Below are 26,443 nucleotides of genomic sequence, written 5' to 3' on the forward strand. Positions count from 1 at the left end.
CACACACACACACACACGCGCGCGCACACACTTGTTCAAGCAGATAACCGATACTAAGCTGGTATGAATACAATCAAATAAAACGAGAGAGAGAGAGAAAAAAAAACTTGTTCTGAATCTCCAAGGAGACAAACTCATCAAGGAAGCTAAAATTAAACAGATTATCTTGGATACTGTCAAACAAACCAATGCTAGATACATGCTGCCTCATTATGTTTGGTAAATAGAAGATGGTAAAACCAAAGCTGTGGTAAGACATAATGAATATTCAACTCATGCTTTCTTAGATTTTTACTTTATTTAATCTGTTTTATTGCCGTCACTTAATTATTTTTGCTTTCTTCTTTTTTTTCTTTTTTAGGTTAGGAGTGACCTTTCTTTACCAACTCGTCCATCTGGCTCAGGAATCACCGTTCTGAGCCTACAGCAACTATAACAGCAGCAAAGTACACTGATGTTTGTGAGGCGTTCCTTCATACCCTTCTTGCAAACACTGCTTCTCTACTAAGCCCTCTTAGAGAGAGTAGCCAACATGGCAATCGGCTCTCAGCTTTGGCCACCTCCGGTCTTGCTGTGCATGGGATTTCTTCTTGCCTGTCTGTCACCAGTGCGCAGCAAAGAATGCCCACGTTTGTGTGTGTGCGAGATCCGCCCCTGGTTTACCCCCCAGTCAACATACAAGGAGGCAACGACAGTGGACTGCAATGACTTGAGACTGACACACATCCCCACAAACCTGTCAGCAGACACGCAGGTGTTGCTGCTGCAAAGCAACGTCATCTCTCGCACCATTGGAGAGCTGCAGGTCCTGGTGAACCTGACGGAGCTGGATCTGTCCCAGAACAACTTTACCAATGTCGAAGCTGTGGGTCTGAGAAACATGAATCATCTGACTACTCTGCATCTGGAGGAGAACCAGATCAAAGAGTTGCCAGATCACTGCTTGGGAAACCTCTCCAGTCTCCAGGAACTCTACATTAACCACAACCAGATAAGCTCCATCTCCCCCTACGCATTTTCAGGCCTACGCAGTCTGTTGCGGCTCCACCTCAACTCAAACAGGCTCCATGTGATAGACAGCCGCTGGTTTGAGGAAACTCCTAACCTTGAGATCCTCATGATTGGGGAAAACCCAGTTATTGGCCTTCTGGATATGAACTTTACGCCACTAGGAAGGTTGAGAAGTCTGGTTCTGGCTGGGATGGACCTCACTGATGTTCCACCAAATGCATTTGTGGGCTTGGACAATTTGGAGAGCATATCATTCTATGACAACAAATTGGTCAGAATCCCCCAATTGGCCCTGCAAAAAGTTCCCAACTTGAAATTCCTGGATTTGAACAAAAATCCGGTTAAAAAAATTCAGGAAGGCGACTTCAGAAACATGCTAAGCCTTAAGGAGCTGGGCATCAACAACATGATGGAGTTAGTGTCCATTGATCGCTACGCTTTGGACAACCTGCCAGAACTGACGAAACTAGAGGCTACCAACAACCCAAAGCTTTCTTATATCCACAGATTAGCATTTAGGGACATGCCCTCTTTGGAGAGTCTGATGCTCAACAATAATGCCCTGACTGCCCTTTATCAGCACATTGTGGAGGTGCTGCCAAACCTACGCGAGGTCAGCATTCACAGCAATCCACTGCGCTGCGACTGTGTGATTCAGTGGATGAGTTCGAACAGATCCACAGTGCGGTTTATGGAGCCTCTGGCCATGCTCTGCACCACCCCAACAGAACTCAGAGGCCAACGAGTCCGAGAGATGAGGCTGCTGGACTCCACAGAGCAGTGTCTTCCCCTCATTTCCCATGACACTTTCCCCAGCCACCTGAACCTCGAGCTAGGAATGAGCGTCAGCCTAGACTGTCGGGCAATGGCTGAACCAGAACCTGAAATTTACTGGGTGACCCCTCTTGGAGCCAAAATCACAACCGACACCATGTCAGAGCGGTACCACCTAAGCAGCGAGGGGACTCTCCGGCTGTCTCACGTGCAAGTGGAAGACTCTGGCCGGTACACCTGCGTGGCACAGAACCCAGAAGGTGCCGACACGTGGGTCTCCACAGTCCGTGTAAACGGGACCCTGCTCGACAGCACTCAGGTGATGAAGATCTACGTCAAGCAGACGGAGTCCCATTCCATTCTGGTCTCCTGGAAAGTCAACTCAAACGTCCTGTCCTCCAACCTGAAATGGGCCTCTGCCACCATGAAAATCGACAACCCCCACATCACGTACACGGCCCGCGTGCCCGTAGACGTCCACGAGTACAACCTCACACACCTTCAGCCTGCCACGGAGTATGAAGTATGCCTCACGGTTTCCAACATCCACTTGCAGACACACAAGTCCTGCGTCAATGTCACAACACAGGGCACCACCTTCGCACTGGACCTGTCGGACCAGCACCCGAGCGTGGCTGTGCTGGCGGTCATGTCGACGGCCCTGGCCTTCCTCAGCCTTGCCACTGTGGGTGTCTACGTGGCCCGCAGGTGGAAGAGGAAAAACTACCACCACTCGCTGAAGAAGTACATGCTGAAGACCTCTTCCATCCCTCTTAACGAGCTCTACCCTCCGCTTATTAACCTGTGGGAGGCTGATGGAGAGAAGGACAAAGACAGCACAGAGGGGAAACCGTCCCCAGTCGACACCACACGCAGTTATTATATGTGGTGAGGGTATTCTTAATGAGGCTTAGCGCCTCTCTAGCAGCACAATAAGACACTCTTTTGCCATTTTGGTGCAAAAGTAAAATAAGGTTGCAAGTGTTTTTTGTATTTTTGGCTTTGCTATTAAGAGGCAGAGTGATCGAGTGAAGGATTTATATTAGTACAGCGTATCGCCTTTGTTTTATCTATATCACTGTTTGTTCTTTACTCTCCAAGACGGCAGCTGTATTTAGCCTCCAGGTTGTCATAGTTGCTCTGCTCTGTTTCTGTGGTGCATTTTGAACTCACATTGTTTTTGAGTTGATCATACAGCAGCAGGGGGTTGAGCTATTTGTAGGAATAAGTTGTTATTTTTTTGTTTTGTAAAACAGTTAATCTGTTGTGCACTGATAGATAAAGAGGTTTTATGAGAACTTCAATTAAAAGCTGACTGCAGGGTTTAGACTCGGTAAACTGTCTAATGGATGTTAGCGGTTGTGCAGTAATGTTGTATCAACTATGAATTTGAACCTTTTGATTTTCGCTGTGACAAAGTAGGACTTTAGTTTGCTAAACGTGTAACACTAATAATTCTAGAAATAAATGTTTCTTTTGGAATTTTCTCAATAAGGTGCACTAGAATTTTTTTTTGACATTTTTCTCCATTTACTTATGCTTTAGACTAGAGTTTTTGTTTACTAATTGCTTAGTCTATCATCCCCACATGTAATATGTAAACTTACTGACAAATAAAGATTTTGTTCTTTTGCAGATGTTTGGGAGTTCTTTGCCAGTTTTCTGTCCCAACCCGATCTTAAGGTTTAACACCAAGTTTCCCCATTGTAATATAGCTATTGGTTTTATGGCGGATTCTGTATTTCTCTGAAGGAAGCTACTTTACTTGCTACACTGATCCATTTTAATAGTCAAAGCTCAAACTATATTAGTTCGGCACATAGATCAGCTACACAGACAGGGTCAGGGTTCCTGTGGTATCATCGAAAGTGGATAAGTATGGAAAAAAGAAAACAAGAGGATGGAAAAACCTATCGGAGGGGCTGCCCTGTTGCCTTTCTCACAACGTGGCCGGCAGTGGACGAAGCAAGAAGGTCCTGTGTTCGAATCCTTAACAGAACCATTCTGCATGAGTGGGTCCTAACGCCAAAAATATGAGTCATAGGTGCCCTGGCCACTCAAAGCTACCCTTAGATCCACTGCTGTTGTCTCATTTTTTGATATAAAGATTTTGGCTCAAAGTCTAATTTGATCCAAAGACTTTAAATCATTTATGTCAAGAAATATCTTAATCCAGTATTTAGCACTGCTTTACAGCTTAATTATAATTAAAGGTGTGAGATATTACCTTAATGAATATTTGCCACAATGACATGTATTTTCAGAAAGCCGATCGACTGTTCACCAATTATTAAGCGCTTGAAGCTAATGTTTGTCTGAATAAATTAAAATGATAAACCACTCGTCTTAGAGGTTAAATTCAATAAGCAAAACTCATTAATTACATTTATTTATTGCAGTGGTATATTTAAAACTTTTATTTCTGTTAATTTTGACAGCTTCCAACTAATAAAAATCAAAAATAAAGGTCTTACATAAGACAACTAAAAATGTTAACATAGAAATACTCAGTTGGTTGAGACAGATGGCCTTTCACACTGAGCCTGGTTCTGATGGAGGGTTTCCTCTCCACATGATAAACAGAAATGAAATGTTACCCACAGAAACCCGTCCACCAAACATATATGCACCAAACACTTTGTTTATAGTGCCAGCTTTATTTTGGCGTCTCTCAGCTTCTTCTTGACCAAGGAGTTTTTTTCCCCTGTCCTCCACTTTATTAATAACTTTGGTCAGGCATTGGTACTTTTGGATGCCCCACGGTCTGCTGAAAAATAAAATTTCAGAATAGCTTCTCAGGATGAAGTTCTCCAAAATGTCTTAATTCAATGAAGCTCTGATGTTGGACTGAGTCTCAATTTAGAAAGTCATGTTTTATATAGTAGTCTAACTATCTGGGCAACTGATTTCTTTTTTGTTTGCATTAGCTGTAAGCAATAGTCATCAGAACCCCCCCCCCCAGAAATAAATAATATACACACATATCACTGTGTGTAATGTACATAAGTTTTATTTAAACTGATTTGCTAAAGTAATAATAATAAACATTGATTTCAATTTAATATCAAGCACCCGCATGTTAAAAATGCTCTAACAATTAGCTACTCAGCCCAGAAGATTTGGACAGCTTGAGTTTGTGGGTGGAACAGTAGATACATATGTAGAGCTACTGCCCCCTAGAGGTTTATATTTGTAATGCATAAAAAAGGACAATCTTACAAAACCCAAAATCAAGACAAAATGTCATTTTTCTGATGAGAATTTTTTATCATGACCTCTTTGCAAACCTTAGAAAGAGACAAAAAATAAGTTCTTGTAATAATTTTACAGCAACCATATTGCAGCATAACAAAACCAAAGTTGTAGTCTTTGTTGTAAATGGTCCTAAACTTAAAAAAAATGACAGCTACAATAATAAAAAGAAGCTGATATAACAAAGACTACAAATCTAATCTTTTTATATTTTATTATAAAAAGTGAAAAACACTCTCAGAGTGAAATAGGATATTTACAATAACCAGACATTTCCTACATTTTCATTTTTGACTCTAAAGTCAGAATAATATGGCAGAAAAAAAACCCCCCAACAAATAAAACACAAAACTGTGCTATCCAGTTCAAATCCTAGTAAACACTTGGGTTACAGATAACAGGGAAGTCTTCATTAAACAAGCAGCTCAGGTTATTGTTTCTCCTGAGAAACACAGCGAAACCCCAGGTTGGAGGCTGAGCTGTCAGGGGTGTTCTGGCTCCGAGCCGCACATCGGTATCTGTAGCAGTAAGACTGACGGAGAGAGAGGAAAGAAGATTACTCTCAGTCAGACTATAATCCTAAAACTGCAGTGGGGATGATTTTAAATTAGGCTTGCTGCTTTGTTTTTCTTCTGCAGAACTTTTTTTTTTGCACAACTCTAGAGCACAAACTGTTTTCTTACACTTGTGTCATGCAGAAAACAAGCAGAAATGTGTGCTGTGAATTTTTATTATACAGCTAACTACAGTCCCATTGCATCCAGTGCTGATGAGTCTAAACATGGATTTCATAACTTTGACAATACATAATTCATCATGTATTTATTTTAAGTTAACGTTCATTTAAATTGCAGCAACATCCTGCTAGGCTGATCATAGATATGAGGACAATCGTTTGCATAACCACTCATCTAATTTACACCTGTCCTGTTTATCTCTTATCACTGTGAAATAAATGGTCAACTTTACAAGATCTGGTTAGCTTTCGGGCTACACTATGTTTCAGTAATGTTCAAATACTCTCTTTTTAGCTTTTAGTATTTTTATATAATTTCATTAAATGTATACACCAATATACTTTAAACTCAAAAATGAAAAGGTTGTCTGAATAAGCAGGAGAACAGGTTACACAGCAGCTAGCAGCATCAAACCTTACACACCAGGAAGAAAGACCAAGCTGGATCCTCCCCCCCCCTTTGTTAATAACAAGGAAGAGATAATAGCTGCAAAGCAGGACTGCACAGTATCAAGTCCAAGTCTTCACTTTGCAGCTCAGTCAGTAACCAGGCCTGGTGTAGATGCTGACATTGAATAAATCTTTCCAAATTATGCAGCAAACTGATGAAATTTGCATAATGATCTGTGACATTTTAAAAAAGACAAAAATGTACAAACAGAATAAATCTGCAAGGGCCAGCATTTATAATGTCCAAGTTAAGAAAGTATAAGACAGAACAATAATAATTACATACAGTTTGCCATCTTTACCTTGTGGCACATGTATGACCCTCCTTTTTTCACCTTGTCTTTGCCTGAAGGGGGACCGGTCTGAAAGACAAGTCAAGGTATTGTTGTTGCTAATGTCTTCCAAAACTGAACTCAATGACAGTAAGATAGAGAAAATCCACACTTTTGCTTTTACCGGATTGTGTTGGTGGTCTGTGGTGTGATGAACGGTCCACCAGTCTGAGGTCCACTCCCAAACATTACCCACCATATCATGTAGACCGAACGAGTTGGCAGGAAAAGACATAACCTGCAAAATATGGGTGTGCAGAAAATATACGATTTTTGAAAAAAATAGAAATATAATTTAATCTGAAGCAAGGCACAAGTATGGCAAAGTATCTTCTTGTAACTTTTTCCACATAGGTTTTCTGCTGGTGAGGTATTTCCTGTTTCCTCCTGTCAAAATCTCAGACTAATATATTAAAATGTAAATCTAGGCTATTTATAGAAACAATTTTCCGTACATAGCAACAGCTTCTTTGCAGAATTTTGCTATTTTGTTGGTATTGATGCTACTCAAGAAAATAATTAAATGTGCTCCTAAAAGCATGCATGTTTTAACTTATGTGTTCAAGCTCAAGTTACTAGGCTTAAGAAACATTGTTCACCACTCCATATTGCCATATTTGGTTATCTTACAATAAATCTCACATGCAGAACTTGCAAGTTGCAATGATGCAACTTTTTCAAGTTCCTCCTTAAACAATCCAGAGCATAAGTTTGCAGATTCAATTTTTTTTTCTTTTGAGAAATGAGTGGTCTAATTTTGAAACAACGCCCAAATCATATTATTGAAGTACAGAGCAAACTCATTCAGAGTTATTTTGGGTATTCGTCCAGCACCAGTTAAAAAGTTTATCTAAATTTGATGTAGATGTTTGTTTGATATGTCTATCTACCTCACATTTGCCCTTGCCAGACAACTAATCAATAATTGTTCTAATATGATGAATTTTGAAGGTCTAAGGTATAAGATACGTCTTCTCCCCTACTAGAGAAGATATAAATCTGTTTTACATCGTAAAGGAATTTGCCTTCGTCCTGAAAACTTTGAGGTGTTGGAGTAAATTTGTAACTGGAGTATATTTCTGAGACAGAGTCTTCTCCTACCTAATCTGGAATATGAAATCTTTGTCACGCCCACAACTACAAAAAAACTTTCCCCTTCACCTCTTGTCCCACTTACAGGAGACGTTTTGACGTATCCGTCCTCTCCGGAATTGTGCACGGGGAAATCCCCTTGCCACAAGTTGGCATAATGTTGTCCCTTTGGGTTCAGTTTATTCCCCCATGGGTAAAGTCTAAGAGGAGATAAAGTGCACCAGCAGGTTAAGTTCAGGCACACTCATGCATGCGTTACTGTACAGTCATAACTCACGTCCCACCTGTCTCGCAAGCCCCCCCTGCAGGCGTACTCCCACTCAGCCTCAGTAGGGAGTCTCTTGTTGGCCCAAGAGCAGAAGGCGACGGCGTCAGCCCAAGAGACGTGTACAACTGGATGATCCAGTCTGCAGAAAACAGGTGTGTTTTCCAAGTATATTTTCATTGATTGCTACTCAGACCCCATTAAATAAAAAATAATAATATTACGATAATGCGTTTTCAGATTGAGGGTCTGTGCATTGAAATGTTATTTTACCAGGCACGTAGTAATGTTTTGCCTACCTGTCTGTGATGTTCGAGTCTTGGCCCTCAGGGTGATTCCAGTTGGCCCCTTTGACTGGGAGCCACCAGGGGGCAGCAGCCACCTGACAGCAAAGAGATGGCAACAGTCGTAACTGGTTAAACTTCTTTCATCCATTATCTCTTCGACTTGTTTTTCTGCTCATGAATTCCTGCCAAAGTTTGTCAGGAACTGTCTTTGCAGAGTACAAATGTCTCTACTGGTTTCCAGAGGTGCGCCGCCCGTGTGCCCCGGGTATCGCCTCAGCCTTACGATCAGGCTGCACAGGACGAAGCAGTAAACACGTGGCTGTCTGGCTTTCGTCTTTGAGAGCCCCGCTGGACTCAGGCCTCCTACAGCTAACATGTGAACCTTCTGAAATATCTCTCACAGCAGGAACATGGAGTGTGTCACCCTGCCTACTTAAAGTCATAAAAACTATTACCTGAATGTGGAGCAGCAGGAAATTGAACTGTGGATGAGTTAGTCCAAAGTTAGAACACTGTGAACAAAGCTACACAACAATGAAAGATGTTTGAAAGACAGGACATTTCAGCTGAGGTTCCAGTTTTTCACCGTCATAAAGGTGCAAACTGTTTCTGGTTTCTAATGCAACCTTTTTACATTGTCCTTATGAACAAACAGATGTAAGTTTGAGATTTTATTTAGCTTTTGGCTTTAAAGTATGTTATTCTAGTTCTTCCCCACCTTACTTTTTTATTTTTCATTCCCATGGTTTATTGAAAGGGTGATGCTGCAACAACATGATGCAGACTAAATGATCTCAAACTGAAAAACCTGAAGGAAATCAAGAACAAATGAAAAAAAAAATCACTGACATTTATTGGTCTGTGAAAAATTACACAGCCATTTGTAATGGTTTGAGACCCCAAATGAACCACAGTGAAAGCCATTATTCACAAATTAATAAAATATGTAACAGTGATAAACCTTCCCAGGATTGGCTGGTGAAACAAAACAACTCCAAGACGGCACTGAAAAAAAAAACTGAGATAAAATGGCATCTATAAAATAGTTTGATGCCGAGAGCTACTGCTGAACATAAGGTCTTTCTCACATTTACCAAAAAAATATCTAAATGATCTCCAAGACTCCTGAAAAATTATTCCGTTCAGAGTGAAACTAGTGGAAGGGGTGCAGTGTTTTTTATACATGGAGTAAAACCAACACAATGTTTCAATAAAAGAACACTAGCAAAATGAAAGCCTGAACTTAAATCTGACCGTGTGGCTCATTTAAAATAATTCTGCAAAGATGAGCCCAAAATTTTTTCCAAACTTAAAAAAAAAAAACCTCATTACAAGCTATTGTAAATGAAGATAATGCTAATTAGGGTTACTTTTATCTTATTGTTTTTCCCACGTTATCTTTTTCTTCAAAAATTTTCGTGATGCTCTGAAACATTTACATGTGACAAAAAAAAAAAAAGAAAAAAAGAAAAGAACCAAAAACATTAGAAATCTGTCAGGGGACAAACATTGTTAATTGGAAGGAGTCGTCTCAGGAAGTTGTGAGCATCGTAATATCTATATATCCTTTACTCTTAATGTTCAAACAGACCCAAAAAGCAAGAGGCTGAAGTTGTGTCCAACTTTGATAAAGTGTGTGTGTGTGTGAACGTCTTCAGCTGGTCGTGTTTCAACGATAACAGTTCTGAATAAATAATCTTTTCTCACCACTTACTAAGGTTCAACGTCACATGTGCCAAGTGTCCCTCATTTTGTTGCCTCCGTCGGCATAAGAAACTTAGAGTGACCTTACTCATATCTGCATTAATATACTCACTGCTTGTGTGATTTGGCTTTTGACAGATTCACTCAAGATTCCCTCAAACACAAACGAGTCTCCAAGTTTCTCTGCCTAAAATCAGGAGAAAAAACACGTTTATACCCAGAGAATACTGCAGAACTACAGAAGCATCTAAAAAAAAAAAACCCCACTACATTTGAATATCTCAAAACAGAATTACTTGATACCTCAGTAACATAACCTGTGGCTTTGATGAAGCTCTGGAACTGTTGGGTAGTTACTTCCAGTACGTCCATATAGAAAGAGTCGACGTGCACCGGTCTCTGTGGCGCCTCGCCATCCTGGGGGATACCTGGGTCATCCGTTCCCATGAGAAACTCTCCTCCAGGTATGAACACCAACTGAATGGAGAGGAAAAACTTCAGCTACACTCAAACCAAACTGTAAACTTATCAGAAATGTTACACACACACACACAGCCCCCCCCCCCCACGCACACACACAACAGACGTAAGCAGCAGTTTCAACTGCAACATCCAGAACTGACTATAAAGAACGTCTCAAAAATGACCGACATCAGTTTGCAATCCATCACAAGCTGAAACTTCTAGTTTGTTATGAAGCAACAATAAAAGTCACACTGAAATATTAAGCATTCTACTGGCAAAGGGATAAAGCAAAAATGACTTGCAAGTGGTATCAGCTTTCAAAAGTTTTTAACTGCATTTCTCAACAACTTTATCACGTCTGCTGTGCATTATGCTGTTATTTAACAAAGCCGTATTTTGACTGAATTACACCAAAGTGAATTCTATTTACTGATGAGGCGCCTTTGAAGGCATTTATTTCATCTTTGTAAAATGAGCTGAATACAACTACACAACACACTTTTCAGATTTTTATTCATACATACAAATCCAGGTTATCCCCCGCCACCACCCATATGGACACATTGTATTTGACCGGGTTAATTTGGTGTCAACCCTTCTAACCTGAGAGATTTTCTCATTAGCTGCTGCTGTGTATTTTACACTCGATGCTCGCTCCTCCTTCGAGTCCACAGCACCAGAGGCGGTTCTCCTCAGCTTTTCGCAGCCGCAGCCCGCTGCTCCCTCCGTGGAGGCGGCCTCTTGCTCTCCTCCGCATGAACTCTGAAGACAAACTTCTACATTGACGAGCACTACCGCTAAAAGCAAGAGAGAATTGCGTCCCATTCTGGCAAGTTCCCTCCAGTCGGGATGTGCTCATGTTGATACTCTTACTTCCGCAAAGTCACGTGGGAAGTCAGCTGATCTGACTGGAAGAACATTTTTAACTCTTTACTGACGGTGGTTTCTATATATCTCTCTTGGATCAAAACCTGAGTAGATGTTGCTTGTTTTATTTCTTAAAATGACTAAATGACTGTAGAAGGCCCCGGAGATGATGGTCAGAACTAAGAAGGTCAGTAAAGTTCCACACATTGCAACAAAGCAGTATGGGGTACTGTTTGTAAAGTCACACAAAACTATTTGTTAGCCTGTCATAAGAGAGAAAGAAAGGAGTGCTCATTTTTCAAAGTCTTATTTTCAACGTGCTATTCATACATTTAGAAATGGCGTAGTTCCAAACTAAATATTTACTTCACAAGCTAAATATTTACTTTACAAACTAAATGTAGCTTACAAAAATAAATATTTAGTAAGGAAGCTATCTAGTGTCCAAAGCAAATATTTCACCCCAAATTAAATATTTCTGATTTTAAAACTGATTATATAGTCAAAGTAAATATTTATTTTCCAAAATAATTGTTTTCCAAACTATTTATTATTTTCCAAGCTTGGGAGGGGTGATGCTTGCTAGCTATATTTAGCTTGCTAGCTAAAAATATCTAGCTTGCTAACAAAATTTGAACAAGCTAGATTTAGCTTGTTTGCTAAGCATAGCTAACAAGCTAACATTGTAGCTTGTTGGTTAGCACACCAAACTAATAACAAAATATTTAAGTTGCTAAATAAATATTTTGCTGGCTAGCTAGATATTTAGATGTCTTTATAAATATTTAGATGTCTTTATAAATATTTAGATAATATGAAAATTAGAATGCTGACAAAAATAAAAGCCGGGTCTCGATGATAAAAGCTCCTTCTGGTAACTGAATCGCTTCAGTAGTGGTTTAAATAAAGTTTTTTAATCATTGATTCTTTTCCTCTCCACATAGTACATTTTAATGTTTTAACGGCTATACAGATGTTTTCTTATGGATCCACAGCTACCAAACCAAATATGCTACTGCGACAACAACCTTTCCAGTTCACTCTTAAGTTGCTTTAGGGTGGCTAATATGAACTAATATGAACTATTCATTTCTCAAAGACCTGTAAGTTTTAAGGAGTTGAAGCTTTTTTATCCCGTTCTATATTTTTGCTGTTCCTGCCTATGGCTATTACTATTCCCACCAATGAAACAGGATTACAAAATTATTTAATTTTTGTTCTGGATATTTGTTTTGCTTTGCCACCCAAAGTTATTAGGGATCCCCATCTGGCATCCCGTATAAAAACTCTCTGCAACCGCCCCTGTGCAGACAAACAGTTTAGGTGATAAAAATAACAATACACCAATCTTATCTGTTTGATTTAAGATGCTACAATTTAATCACAAATACAGATTTTTATTTTTTCAATGTTTTTTGACGCTGCTGCGGCTCCGATTTCCTCGGGGTAAAATGAAACCACATTTCCCAGCTATCAACACAGCAGGCGCCTAAAAGAAGAAGAAGAGAAAGAAGTGGCAGCAAGCCAGGCAGCTCAGCTCAGTCAGTGCCTGCTGCCCGCCTGCTGCCTCAGCGAACGCAGCCACGGAAAGCTGTCAGAAACAGGATTATCGGAGCCGCTGACGGCTGGATCTCAGCACTTGGTCCGGCGGAGAGGACGGCCACAGTCATGCTGGCTCTTCTGGTTCGGAGAAAGCTGATCGTCTGAGCTGAGTGCAGCACCACCGAGGTAAAGTTGAGCGCACAACTCTCACAGTTTTGCCATCCTCTTCTTCCTACCTCCAATCCTCTCCCCCTTCTCTCTCTCTCTCCCTTTCTCAGCGGAGAAAAAAAAAAAGATTTGTTTCTTCCTTACATGGTTATTAAAACTCACAGCTGAATGCAGGTAGATTTATACGCTCGCAAGTAATCCGCGAAGACCAACTTTGACAATAGGAACCATTATGAGTCACGGGGCAGCGGTTCTAAAAGTTTTAGAGTTGAGTTTTTCTTTTTTGGTGCGTGGATAAACAATCACATCAGCCTGATGCGCGACTGTTCCGCCCCCATTGTTCGCTGTAAATTGTTTGGTGAAATTTTATTCCCAACACTGCTCAGCGTCTCTGACATGGTGAAATTAAAGCTTCCTGCAGGGAGCCTCGGCGGGGATGACCAGCTGCAGGTGCAGAAACCTCCCTGGTAGGTGGCTGCAGCCTGCAGCCCCTTAAAGCCGCAAAGCGACATCGACAGGTTACTGTAACATTTTCATTTCCAACCGGTTCTATGCAAATCCAGCCAGCCAACCTGACCGGTAGGGCTGGGTCAGCTTCCTGGAAAAGCCACTCTTACTGCGTGTTATTACCTCGAACTGGAAGATGTGGTTTATTTTGTAGGCTAACACAAAATAATATATAATTGTGAATTGGAAGGACAAATGAATATTCATTCAATTATTATCTACACCCCTCCCCAATAATGTCAAAAATGTAATTTGATGTTTACACTGAGATGACTTCTGAAGTGAATTTCAAGCATAGGATTTTATTCAGCAGTATAAGTTTAAAGCCCAACAAATAAAAAATGTTTTATTTGCATTGTTTTTTCCCCTTTGTTTTTATGGTTATGCACCACTTTTTCTTTGAGAACCACATTAAAAACATTGACGTTTTTGGCTTTAATGTGAGAAAATATGACAAGGGTGTAAGTACTTTTGCAAAACACTGTAGGTGAGCTTGATCTTGGTCAAACTTTGTAAAAGTTATACATAAAAAAAGTAGCAGATTTTATTATTTATTTTTTCAATTTCATCGTTTATCTTCTTGTCATCTTTTCCAGGTGCTCTGTAATTGGTGTCAATCATGTCGGATAAGATGTCCAGCTTCTTGCATATCGGGGACATTTGCTCCCTGTATGCAGAGGGATCCACCAATGGCTTCATCAGTACTCTGGGGTATGTTTCCTCAGACTGGTCACATATTATATATAATGTGTATCAGTCTGCTTTTTACACTTTTCTCTGTTCTTTTGCACCAGAGGTTTGATATTATTAATAAAGATGAAAAGCACACCTTTCTAATTAGTTGTGTAGGGGCAAGAATAAGGACTGCAGGCTGAATAAGCTTCCACCTTTATCGCCTCTGAAAGTGTGAGGAGAAAGGGAATGTATGGGCAGGAGACGCAAATAATAAAGTTTGTGTTTGAGAATGTAGCAGCAGGATGGTAGGTGTTTAGGGCAAATACTATCAGACAAAACTCTAGCCAGTCCAGCAGTCTCCCTGGCATCTCATTGTATTGCTCAACCTATTTAATAAATAATATTTTACATTTTCTGAACAGGAAATATAGTGAATAAAATATACCTGATATATCCTCTATGCACTAGTTACTAGTCGAGTTATAAACCTTTATAGCTCCACTGTGAAAATGAGGAGCTGACATTCACAAATGACATTGAAATAAAATCCACCTCAAACCAACGTTTGGTTTGAGGTGATTCCTCTGGAACCTGCTGGAGGAAAAATATCCCAACTTCACAAGATGTGCTTTTATCTTAACAGCTCTGTGGTTCCTCCTATTAGTCTGAAATTTCTCATGTTGACGTCATCAAACCAAAGTTCAGACCTGCCATAATTATACCTGCTGGCCTCAGGTTTTCAACCAGCTTCTGAAAGCAGTAACCTCTTCCCAGAGTCAGAATCTCACTGAGGAAGAAACTGCATCCGGTTTTCTATCACTTTAATATTTCTGCTATAGCTGATGGATATTTGCACATAAAATAAGTCAGTAGAGTTTCATATACAATTTTTATATCTCCGTGTCATGAGGGAGATCTCAGCCGGCTGGTGACAGAAAAAGTAGATCTTGGTCTCAAAAAGTTTGGGCTCCCCTGCACTAGTGGATACAATTCATCCTCAAAAGATGAAAGGCATCTACAGTTTGTAATGGAATCCGATCTGACAGCTCAAGAGTCCTGGTCCTACCCACACCCCCTCTGCCGGCTCATGAAAAAGGGAACGACCCACTGCAAAGACTGAGTCATTATAAAGACATCGTGGCCATTCTTACATGCAGGCACTTCCCACGTAGAGTTATACACACGCTCACGCAGTGAAACCCACTTATCTGCAAAAACTGTCATGAGAGCTTTGGCCAGAAGCCACCCACTCCACAAACAAATCCAACTTCACTGGATTCTTTAGGTCATCTGCCCTCCAGGAAGAAGTTACACAGAGAGGAGAGAGAGCTCTTAATATCACAGTGTTTTCCTTCTGAGATGTTTCCTGCATCAAACTGCAGAACGGGTTCTGTGAGACAAGGTAGACCCAGCAGCTGGAAAGGTTTGAGATGTTTAGAGGTCATACTAATCTGCTAGGTGTTAAGAACCAACCACAAACCTCTGAGGTGAATTGTGAAGTTTTACGTGTCGGCAAATCATCTTCACTTTATATCCAGGCTTCATCTGCTCGTTCCTTTTCCTTCAAAATACGAAGGAGGAGTTTTTTTCCTTCTGTTGTACATATTCTGCTAAATGGGATGTGGGATTTGGCCTCTGTCCCAGCTTGTGTTGCAATAGGCCAAAGATAAATCTGTCACAGAACATTCAAGGCTGCTTATTGGTTTGTTTGTTTTTTGAAAGGAAAGATGGAAAACATATACATGATTTAAAAGGCCCAATGTAGCAGATCCTGAATTCAGCAACAGCAACTGCTGAGTTCAGGATTGCAGGTATTTGCAGATTGCAGGTATAAAACATAGAGACCCATTGAATAAACTTAGAATATTCTTGAAAAGTCCGTTCATTTCAGGAATTTTTTACACTTAGTAAAACACATTATATAGATAAATTACACAGAGAAGGATGTTTGAATGCCTTTATTTCCATTAATAATTATGTCTTTCTGCATACTGTTAAGAAAACATGAAATTTAAAATTAGGATATTACATGAGAGCAATAAAAACAAATATTATACAGAAATATAGCCTTAATGAAAAGTAGGTTTTATACCTGCTGAAAAATGGTCAAAAGGTACTTTTAATCTGATGAATAAACTTCATTGGATATGACTGTAAATGCTCTGTTTAAGTGTGTATGGTTAAATCTGGCTTCCACATACAGATGTTTGGACACTCTGGTTTTGCAGCTGGACAAAATCTCAAATTGAAATTGTCATTGTAAACTACACTCACCATCCTCTTGATTATGTACACACCGCGAGTGCAGGGTCTTCAGAAATGCCTCAGTTTTTGATAACATAGATAAAATCTATGTTATCAAGGTTTGTTCTGAGATTTTTGTCCATATTGAACATGATCACATCACACAATTGCTGCACACCTACGACATAAATTTCATGCTGTTCACACGCATTCGCAAAGGTGTTTTGAACACCCGATAAGCTTTGGTTTAGAGACTGAAAGACTGTTTCTATGGCTGGACCACAGCATACAAAATGTTGTTGTCGCAGTATAAATGTACAACATTGGAATAGGCCAAAGATAACCGCTATCCTCAAATACCTCTAAGTGGTAATTCCATTTAGAGGTATGAATTAAATGACATTTGTTTGTTGTTGTTTTTTGTCCACTGAAGATACCAGACAGATTCTTCTCTGTGTTTATTGAATTTGCACATTTTGGAACGTAAGCAGCAACCATTTTAGAAAATTCTGGTGAAAATAACATGGGCAGCAGTCCAAAAACCTCCTGTAAGCACAGAGACCATCGATGTTGACTGCATGTGAGCACTAAGATCACCTGTGCAGCCTTCCATTCCTCCTGAGCAGTCACATGCCGATCCTCACACTGTAGCTAAAAATGTCAGGAAGAGTTGCACCAGTCAGAATTTTGTGCCTAATATTTTGATGTATTTTCTAAAGTTTTTGAATTGTCTCTTTCCTTAAGATCTATAATTAAAGACATTATGTGTTTTGTTTTGTTCCTCCCTGCTGTGTAGTTGTTAAGAATTTATATTAAGAGTGACAGTCCAGCCTTGTTGAGTGAGCAGTTGCTGTAAAATGTTGTTTTTTTCTGTTGTCCTAAGACAAAGAAAAATGGTAACAGACTGCCCATTTTATTCTGTCTTTAGCATATTCATTACCTGTTTATTGACTAACACAAAGAGCATTTCAAACATAGCAGTTCCTGGGTGTATTCCCAACTTTATCGCTGAGATTTCCAAAACCCTGCATTTCCAAACACACCATGTTTGATAGTGGATCGAGATTAAAACCTGAAAATGATTTTAAAAAAGAGCAATTTTGCCCTGCTCAGTTTTATTTTTACCTGCTACAATTTATGCTCTCTCTCACTTTCTTGCAGCCTGAACCAATCAAAGACATGTCTTTTGTCTGTTTTTGGAAAATACAGATTGTTTTATATACATTCTCACACCTCTGCCTGACTAAAATTAGCTAGCGTTGAGTCTTCACACAGTAACAGCATCTGTCCTGAACAGGGTTGTTGTCGGTGCAACCTGGTAAAACTAGCATATACTTCGTTCACTAGGATCCAGACTGACATGGGCCAATTATGATGAAAATGGTACAATTTTCTCAACAGCTCTCTTTGCATCTCCTAAAACCCTAAAACACAGATTTCCTCTTTTTTGTGAGTCAGCTATGTATTACACTGTTTTACCCTTATTACTTGTTTTATTTTTACAGCTTGGTGGATGACCGCTGCGTTGTCCAGCCTGATGCCGGAGACCTCGGTAATCCCCCAAAGAAGTTTAGAGGTAAGAAGCAGCCCTTTGTATTCTCTGGTGCTCTGGTGTTATAACCCTATCTGCAGTCTGTTGATACTGCAGAGTGTGTTGGAGACAACGCTGAATGTGTTGTGCTGTGTCTCTTTGGTGATGGCCACAATGTCTCTGCCCACTGGACTTCAAACAGACCTGCCTTTGTCCGTGTTAATGATGTGACTACGTGTGCTTGTGCGTGTGCATGTGCTCACGTATATGTGCCAACATATTTGTGCATGTGTTCATTCCCTGCTTGTGTGCTTGCTTGCACACATCTGTCCAAGTAAGGCCAGATAGGGAGAATCAGCACTGATGGTGATTAGTTGAAACAACAAAGTTGCTGTATTGGTAAAAGCCTTGAGTTGATACTTTTGCTGAACTTCCTATTAATAGTCGTTTCCTATTAATATACAGGAAGCAAAGCTTGTGACCCACAATTCTCAGACTGGAAACGTCACTCAATTCTCAGACTGGAAACGTCACTCAATAGAGGCACGGCACAGTGTCCTACTATGAGCATATGGGGTTACGACAACACAGGAGAACTGCAGCAGAGCAGCTTTTTCCACAAATGCATCACTGTGCAAAAGCTTTAGATCACAATCTCCTCATTTATCTTTAATTTGCTTCCAAACAGCAAATTAAGCTCTAAAAAAATGGTTATCAGCAGGTCTTTTTTTCTCAATCTTATTTCTCACACATTTTCTATCAAACGCTCTAAAATTGCACTTTATTTGTCAGATTTAAATTTTGTGGCTGATTTCTGATCTCTGGTCTTTGTGAAGCTTTGACCCGCTTCTGATTTTGACCAATTCTGCTTTCGCTTGGAGACAGATGAAGTACAAGAACACCATTCAGAATTTTTTTTTTCTTGTTCCCATGAGCAGTCGTTAATTATTTGGAGTGTGTGCGGTTAACAGAGGAATCACCGGAAATGGGGTTTTACTAATATCCTGCAAATACAAAATGATTAGGAATAATTTTGCACAACTTATATTGCTGCATCAAACTAGATTTCAATACTCTTGATTTTTGTCACTGTTGGAGGCAGATGATGTAATCAAGTCCCCTTTTTAGTTTCAGGCTGGTTTGGTTTTGTTATGAACAGTTCTTGCAGAAGAGGAAGTCTCATACAAATATGTAGAAGAAAACTGAAGAACATGCTTTCAAGTTTTCTCTCTCAGGTCAGCATGTTACTTTACACACACTCTTGAAATGCCTTCTTTAGGCACCAGCAACGTTGGGTCAAAGCAACTTAATATACGGACTAATCAGATTTTGCCTGATTGGTGCCTGCTGACTATAAAAGTAATTTGGTTTAGTCTTATTTCATTTAAATATGTAAAATATAACAGTTTTCTGGTTGTTTTTATTCATAGAAGCTTTTTTCAACAGTCTGAAAACGGCTTTTGAAATGTTTGGAAAACATCAGTGTAGCTCTAATATTAGTTCCTTACTTGAGATCCAGTGCTGTGGAAAATGTTTATCTAGACTGGGGCAGCAACTAACGATTATTTTACTAATCAATTTATTATGATGAATAATTGATTATTCATCACAATAAAAATGTTTTTTAATGTTCCAATAAAAAATTGAGCATTCTGCAGATTAAGATGATGTATATTAAACAAAGAATTTCCTTTTTGAAACATGAAAATAAATATTTGATTGCCTAAAATGCATCAACATCGCATAAGTCTACACCTTTTCATTTGCAGTAAAGGATACATCTGCAGCTTAAAAACCTTTAACAGTGGGAACCCCAGGCCTTTCTGCTTGAGTTAACATCAATATAGTGTAGGACTAATCTGTTGACTTTTTTTGGAATAACCGATTGGATAGAAAAAGGTGTTTAATAGGAGTTTGCAAGTTTACTGATTTATTGAATCTCAATAGGCTTTTTAGGTCCAGTCAAACAGAAAATCTTTACTTTTCTGTCAAGAGCAAACTTCTCTCTATATCAAAAGTTTTGTGTCATTTATAAATTCAGCTAAAGCTGTGGGAAAAAGTGGTATGTCCAATAAAGAGCCAAAGACCATGTTTTAAATATGTTTCTGACTAGCTGTCTGCTTGGTACACCCTTTGAATTGAGGAGCATTTTAAGGAAGAAAAGAAACAACTTATAAATAAAAATCCTGTCTCTAAAAACGGTTAGCTTATGAACAACAAAAGGAATAAAAAGCAGCAAAGGTTGAAAGGAAAAAAAATCAATTGAAAACAAGGACAAAATGTAATCAAGATTATTTTACAAATTTAAAATAACATTTGCTTGTTAAAAGTAAAACTTTAAGTAACAAGAGGTGGAATACAGTCAACGGTTTTTCAAATAAGTTGGGATTTGATGCATTAAAAAGGGAATGTATGAGGAAACTCCTAAATAGAAATAATTTGCATGAGGAAATGATTATAAAAAAATGTATGCACTGTGCTTAACACTCCATGTTTAAAATGATTTACCTACAGTGTTTGCATACTTACAATCCTTGTAATGCTTCTCTTTTATAGACCAGAGCATCTGTAGCTGCAACAGACTTTGTCACACATCTACATTAGTTGCCATAGATTTTTCATCTCCATTACTGCACTTGTTGTTTTTAAAGCCGTGCCATTAAGAATTAGCTACTTATACATTTTACATATGTTGCATAATTACAGTTGCACCTTTGTCTCCTAACAAATGCATATTCAGTTTAAAGTAGCTGAAATAAAGTTAGCTGAAACATTTTTATTATCAAACAAAACCAATTTCTCTCTTGATTCATGCAAGTTGCCAGCACAGTAACGTGGGCTGTTGACTAATTAAAGAGCAGATTACCCGTGGGTGTCACGTCCTGTGAGGAATCCTAAAATAGTCAAAATGGTGCTAACCTTGAAAGGAAACTGTTCATGTGGACATCCATTTAGATATTTATTCTGAGAACACATCCTGTTTTTGTGTAAACGGCATTCATTGGCTGAGAAACATCCTTTTAATGGCTAGTTTAAAGTGGTAACTAGCATAGTTACATATATTAATATCGATGCATTCTTACAGATCTTTGAGGTTTTTTTTGTCTTGGAAGTGGCATTCTACATTTGTTATAAACAACAATAACCTGAGTAAATGCAAAACATCTAATGAAGATTTTTTTTAAAAGAGTATAAAAAAGGTTTCCAAACCAACCTGTTGTAATGATTTGCGTAACCACATAGTTTTGATTTAGTTTCACTGGCCACACCCAGACTTGATTACTGATTGAGGTGTAGAATTGAGAATAATTAAATATGTGGTTTGACAAGAAGCAAACTCAATTAAAAAAAAAGAAGTTATACTTCATGCTCTAAAGAAATTCAAGAACAGATGAGAGAGGTAATTGACATTTATCTGAATTTAAATTGTGCTTTTCTAGTCACACCCACCACTTTTGCCATAGAAGCAAATTCACCCAGCCACATTCACTGATTATCACAAATAATACACCGATCAGTAGGTAGCCTGGGATTAATTGCCTTGCCTATATGCACACAGTTATGGAATAACAGAGGAAGCTAGAATTGAACCCAAAACTTTGGCATTGCATGACAAGAACTGATCCCATTTAATCTAATGAATCTATTCTAACTAGCTGTCGACTCATTTCTCACCCTCTACTCTGCTGCTCACTATAAAAGAGCAGCCGAGTTATTATTAATCACCAGTCATGTAAAGACTTATTTTTAGTAAACAGCACAGTAAAGACAATTGGTATTAAATTAGGGATTTTCAAAGTATGGAGTGTGTCACCCTTGGGGGGGTGTTAAAGGAGGCAGGAAAAAAGTAAAATATAAAAAGTGACTGCAAATGTTTATCCAATTTTACCAAGGCAATGCCAGAGACACAATGGGTAGATTTTTAATATCTACAGCTACTGTGAGCAATGCTGTGTTCAGACCGAAGGCGGGTTGAGCGTCAGGGGCGTCTGGTTTACATTCAAAGTCTATGTGGACGTGAGACGTCTCGCAGATCTAGTGCTGCGTGTTTGAAGTGTTTTGAGAGTTCGACGCGCATCCGACACATGCATCTAGATTGTGAAACTCACCAAATGAACAACACCTCTGAATTATCTGGTGAATTCAAACACAGAGGAACCTGACGACGATATTCTCTTTCTTTCAGTAAATAAAGCAAAATAAAGCCTACCTTTTCTGTGCAAAAAACAAGACATTTTTAAAGAAAATTTTTTTTTTCTTTGATCCTTGTTCACTTAAAAGCTTTTTTTTTATACAAAGAGTAGATTGAGATTTTTTTTTTCCAATATCTGAACGTTGGAAGTATTGCATTGGGGAAAAAAAAGCAATATCATTATTATCACATGCATTGTCCTCTGACTATACAATATGTATTCTTATTTTTCTTAGTGGCGCCTGGTACAAAACTGCAGAGTATGCTTTTAATTTTTAATTTCTTTGCTTGTTTTTGGAGATTTTTTTTTTTGTATTTTGTCATCAGTGACGTTAACTGCATGGAAGAAGTTTAGCCCCATTCGATTCTTCTTGCTTTTAACCACTTCTGATTTTGTTTCTACTGTATGTACTCAATATTTCATCAACCATTGCACAAAGAGATCAAGAGAGGGGGAAAATGGCAAGAGGCTCCTCCCAATGCACGTCTCGAGCAATTTTGATGCTCAAAATCAAAGTACACAAACATCACAGCACAGGTGTTGGATGCATTTTGAAGCGCGTTTGGTCTGCATGCATTATATGGAGACAAAATAAGAAAAGAAAAAGAAAGAATAAAATTATTTTAAATTGGGATTTTAATGCTCTGGATCTGAAGATGCATCACTGCCACAGCAGTTACGCTTCCAGCCAAAGTGAAATATTAAGTTGTTAACAGGTGTCACTTTATTAACAGGGTTTGGCTGTTAGTACGAAAGACTATATTAGCAGCTGCAGCTCCCTTGTGTTAGATGTGACCCACTCAGGCTCATCGATCCTTCAGGCAGTCTGGTGGGAGTGACCTGAGCACCTAAAAGGTCATAGAAGCATATCAAACACAGAGGAAGTGAGTGAGCTAGCTTTAGCCTGGTGCTTCAGAAAACTTCCCTCAATGCAAAGATCTTCAGCTGCAGGGAGATGTGCATGTACAGTCTTGTGAAAAAGTCTTTTGCCACGTGGCTATACTAACACTTTGTATGTGTACGAAGTGTTACCTACAAAGGTTTGTACTGTTTGTGTTTATTTTTTGTCTCACCAGAACGTTTCAGATTGTTAAATAAATGTTAATGTAACCAAAGAAACCTGACAACATAATAGTGATCAATTAGTTTATTTAAAATAAAGAAGTGGCTTAAATAGAACCACTCTGACAATGTGAAATAGGCTAGAAGATCTCAAAACACAGAGTTATATAACGCCTCTGAATCATATTTAGTGACATTATTTATCCAGGAACACAAATGCCAATTTCACATTTGACAGAAAACAGCTTGATGGTCCCCAAGAGTATTGGAGAAGTATTTTGTGAACTTTGGAGACAAAAGTGAAATGTTTAGGAAGGTGTGCATTCGGCTACATCTGTTGTTTAACCTAAATTTTTACTAAATTAAATTTTCTATTTTGTCATTTATCCACTTGTGATGTTGTGTTTATTGTGAAGCACTTTGGTCAGCTGAGGCTGTTGTAACTGTGCTGTACAAATAAACTTTGACTTGACTGCACAACACATCAGAAAAAGAGCCTCACACTGTAAGAAAATCCCGAAGGAGAACATCAGGCCATCATGTCATCGTACTGAAAATCTGATGAGAATCTACACAAAAATGTATTGTTGTTTTCTTTTTCCCACACTCTTTTCTACCAGATGTTATGAAATTCAACCAGAGGTTTGCGTGATCTTGCTGATAGAGAAGCATGCGAACCAAACTGCAGTCAGACTTCCACCCTGGTAGAGGAACTATAATTGTTTGTAAGTCCAGTGGCAGCTTAGTTAGTTGTAGAAATTATTTCACTAATTAGGATGTCCTTATTCTCTTAATCATAATTCATTTTAAAAGGTTTGGCAGAAAAACACAACTTTCCCAAAGATCATAGCTTTCACAATAATAAGTTTGAAGGTTTTTTTTAGGATCATAGACTGCTATGGTTATATCTTCACGTGTGAAGATAAGATGTGTTTTAAAAATATAAACAAATAAGATGACAACTAAGCAACATTTCCAGAGTGATGTCATTAAACGAAGAAGCAAGCTTTGACAAATGTATGACAACCACGATTCTTAAAAAGAAAAAAAACAAAACATATGTGCTCGTGTTCCTCGACTGCAAATCTCTAACCAACATTTCATAAAAGAACGCCTGCAGCTCCAAATGTTTGTGCATTCAGGCACAAGCTGCATGGGACCTGCATGTGTTGGCATGTCTCTGCTGCAAACCAGTATATCTAGGAATAAATATTGCAATGTCGGGCAAAGCCTTCTACTCTATTTTATTTGATTTATAGTAACTGAGAAGTGCAGTACTATAAAACGTCATTGAGTTAACTGAGGTTCAGTTTGTCACAATCCTCCAGCTGTTCAAGTTCATTCAGTGCTTTGAATATAAGCAATAGTTTTGTTTGTTTTATTGGAGCATGTCAACATAATATATGCGTCAGATTCTGTCGCTCATCGTGGTTTTCAGATCCAGTGTCTTCGCTTTCTCTCCTGTTGTCTTTTCTTTGTTTCCCATCATTTTGTCGCACTTGTTCTCCAATCCTATATTATTACCCTTTATAGTTCATAGAGCATGTTCAGCAAACACGCTGTATGTGCTGCTTGTTGAAAAGCTGCTTTTCTGTTTTGGCTGGTCCTGCTCTGATTAGCTCATTTTAGATGAGAGTCCTGCAGGGAAACAGAAAATGTTTGCACATGACACTGGAATTACTCCAATTAGGCAATTTCCAGAGCAATTGACTGCAGTAAGCAAGGATTCACCAGACCAATAGTCATTTTTGTCAACTGATAACTGATTCGAAGCTGGTGCTTCTTTGAAGCTTTGGTAAAAATAATACATTAATCCCCTCAAAATAATTCCTTTGCTAGGTCCTCTTGGCGTTACTGTCACTGCTGAGGTATGCTTAACATTTCCTCCTAACGTAAACACAGCTCTCTCCTCACCATTATAATCTCTCACATGAAGCCTGTATCTGCACTCTGAAACATCTGCTTTGGTTACATTGTGCTAAAATATTATGGGACACAAATCATCACCAGCTCATTCATGAGTGGAGCCGTGCTGCACCCTGTTGTGACATCTCCTAAAGTTACGTCCTGCCAAAAAGCTAGGTATAAAAAAAACCATTTCTATTTAAAATTAAATATAAATGCGAAAATATTGATTACATTTTCAGTCATACTTATTTGAATATTAGATACAGAGTAAAACAGAAACTTGAAAGCTCCTTCGGGATTTTATTTTAGCCCTCAATCTGTCATTAACTATCAACAACTTCATCTTCGTTAATAAGTAATTAGTTAAAGTTTTTACCTCAGTAGACTTGTCGGGCAAAAATCCCTCTTGAACATTGCAGAGTCTAACACCGTGTCCTGCACCATCTTGATTTGTAAATTATTAAAACTATGCATTAAAAGTGAATCAGTGAAGTGAATTAATTCCTCTCCAAACAGATCAAGCAAACACACCTACTGACGATGCTAAAACCAAATCAACTTTCTGTAGTTTCCATTAATGCTTTGTTAGTGCTCTTTCATTTGGCTCACATTAGCAGCCTTTTCAGTCACTCTATTATTATATTTTATTAGTACCATTTTATGGTCTTTGAAACTGACTAAAAGGAACATGTAATGCACTCTTTAATCTCAACTAATTGGTTTTCCAGACAAATCTAACTTGCTTCGGCATGCATCCGTCACATTTTTCAGTCATCTTTTTTCTGATCTAGGGTTATGTTACTCTGATGCTTATTATGCTGCTTTTGAACCTCAGCAGAGAAGCTTTAATGGGGAAACCACCAATGTTTCATGTCTCAAACTGTTGAATAGGCCACATTAAAGAATGATGGGACCTATAAAGGCCTATCATTCAGGTCCATATGGGACCTTTACTACAAAGTAAATAAGCAATATTAAACTTACTCGGTGTGCAATACTGAATACTGCTGAACTGTGAGATAAAACAATTTATATATTTTTTATTAATATTGCATTTGCCCCTCATTTTCTAATGCCTCCCTGGGCAAATGCCAAAAACTGCATTTGTTCCCTAGGCAAGACACTGAACGTCTGGATGTCTGCTGCTGCTGTGTGCATCAGTGCATATATAAACTGTACTTGATAAGGTCTACTTAAAGCTGCAGTAGGTAATTTTTATGAAGATATGATTTTTACACATTTATTAAAACTCTCACTATGTTACAGTATAATATGAGACATATAATCTGTGAAAAAATCAAGCTCCTCTGCCTCCTCTCAGTGGTCCTACGAATTAATTAATTTGACTTCATCAAATTAAGCAAAAAACAGTTATATA

At 38.7% G+C, this 26,443-nt stretch overlaps 3 protein-coding genes across 12 annotated transcripts in view; 2 read left to right on the forward strand and 1 right to left on the reverse strand.

Moving 5' to 3' along the window:
- Positions 1 to 3,422, forward strand: part of LOC103465352 (leucine-rich repeat neuronal protein 1-like) — a 13,433-nt gene extending 10,011 nt beyond the window's left edge. Inside the window, exon 3 of the mRNA XM_008410087.2 lies at positions 362 to 3,422. Within this exon, the coding sequence (XP_008408309.1) occupies positions 533 to 2,677 (2,145 nt within the window). The 5' untranslated portion in view covers positions 362 to 532 and the 3' untranslated portion in view covers positions 2,678 to 3,422. The remainder of the gene's footprint in view (positions 1 to 361) is intronic.
- A 1,814-nt stretch (positions 3,423 to 5,236) lies between these two features.
- Positions 5,237 to 11,366, reverse strand: sumf1 (sulfatase modifying factor 1). 2 transcript variants are annotated; one of them, XM_017304786.1, is made up of 9 exons: positions 10,972 to 11,366; positions 10,207 to 10,380; positions 10,016 to 10,090; positions 8,212 to 8,294; positions 7,932 to 8,054; positions 7,733 to 7,847; positions 6,668 to 6,793; positions 6,526 to 6,585; positions 5,237 to 5,569 (listed from the first exon to the last, which is right to left on the reverse strand). In XM_017304786.1, the coding sequence occupies exons 1-9, from the start codon at positions 11,191 to 11,193 to the stop codon at positions 5,468 to 5,470; spliced, it is 1,080 nt and encodes a 359-aa protein (XP_017160275.1). In that variant the 5' UTR covers positions 11,194 to 11,366; the 3' UTR covers positions 5,237 to 5,467. The 2 variants fall into 2 exon arrangements, with proteins under 2 accessions (XP_017160275.1, XP_008408322.1); XM_008410100.2 differs by having other exon boundaries at positions 6,680 to 6,793; positions 10,972 to 11,358.
- A 1,297-nt stretch (positions 11,367 to 12,663) lies between these two features.
- The window catches only part of LOC103465353 (inositol 1,4,5-trisphosphate receptor type 1-like), an 87,214-nt gene continuing 73,434 nt past the window's right edge, over positions 12,664 to 26,443 (forward strand). For 8 of the 9 annotated variants that reach the window (XM_017304776.1, XM_017304778.1, XM_017304781.1 and 5 more), the window contains exons 1-3: positions 12,668 to 12,963; positions 14,049 to 14,163; positions 17,877 to 17,947. In XM_017304776.1, coding sequence (XP_017160265.1) covers positions 14,072 to 14,163; positions 17,877 to 17,947 — 163 coding nt within the window. In that variant the 5' untranslated portion in view covers positions 12,668 to 12,963; positions 14,049 to 14,071. Of the gene's footprint in view, positions 12,964 to 14,048; positions 14,164 to 17,876; positions 17,948 to 26,443 lie in introns of all 9 variants that reach the window. The other variant, XM_017304785.1, reaches the window with a different exon arrangement.

This window comes from Poecilia reticulata, linkage group LG5, assembly GCF_000633615.1.
Source record: "Poecilia reticulata strain Guanapo linkage group LG5, Guppy_female_1.0+MT, whole genome shotgun sequence".
Taxonomy (NCBI): Eukaryota; Metazoa; Chordata; class Actinopteri; order Cyprinodontiformes; family Poeciliidae; genus Poecilia; species Poecilia reticulata.

What these genes read in the sequence shown, in the direction of transcription:
- sumf1 (XM_017304786.1), bottom strand. Translation starts at nt 11,193, where the DNA reads ATGGGACGCAATTCTCTCTTGCTTTTAGCGGTAGTGCTCGTCAATGTA. An exon ending in GACTCGAACATCACAGACAG is followed by an intron (nt 8,055 to 8,211) that starts GTAGGCAAAACA and finishes TGTTTTCTGCAG; the next exon opens with ACTGGATCATCCAGTTGTAC. An exon ending in GATACGTCAAAACGTCTCCT is followed by an intron (nt 6,794 to 7,732) that starts GTAAGTGGGACA and finishes CATATTTTGCAG; the next exon opens with GTTATGTCTTTTCCTGCCAA.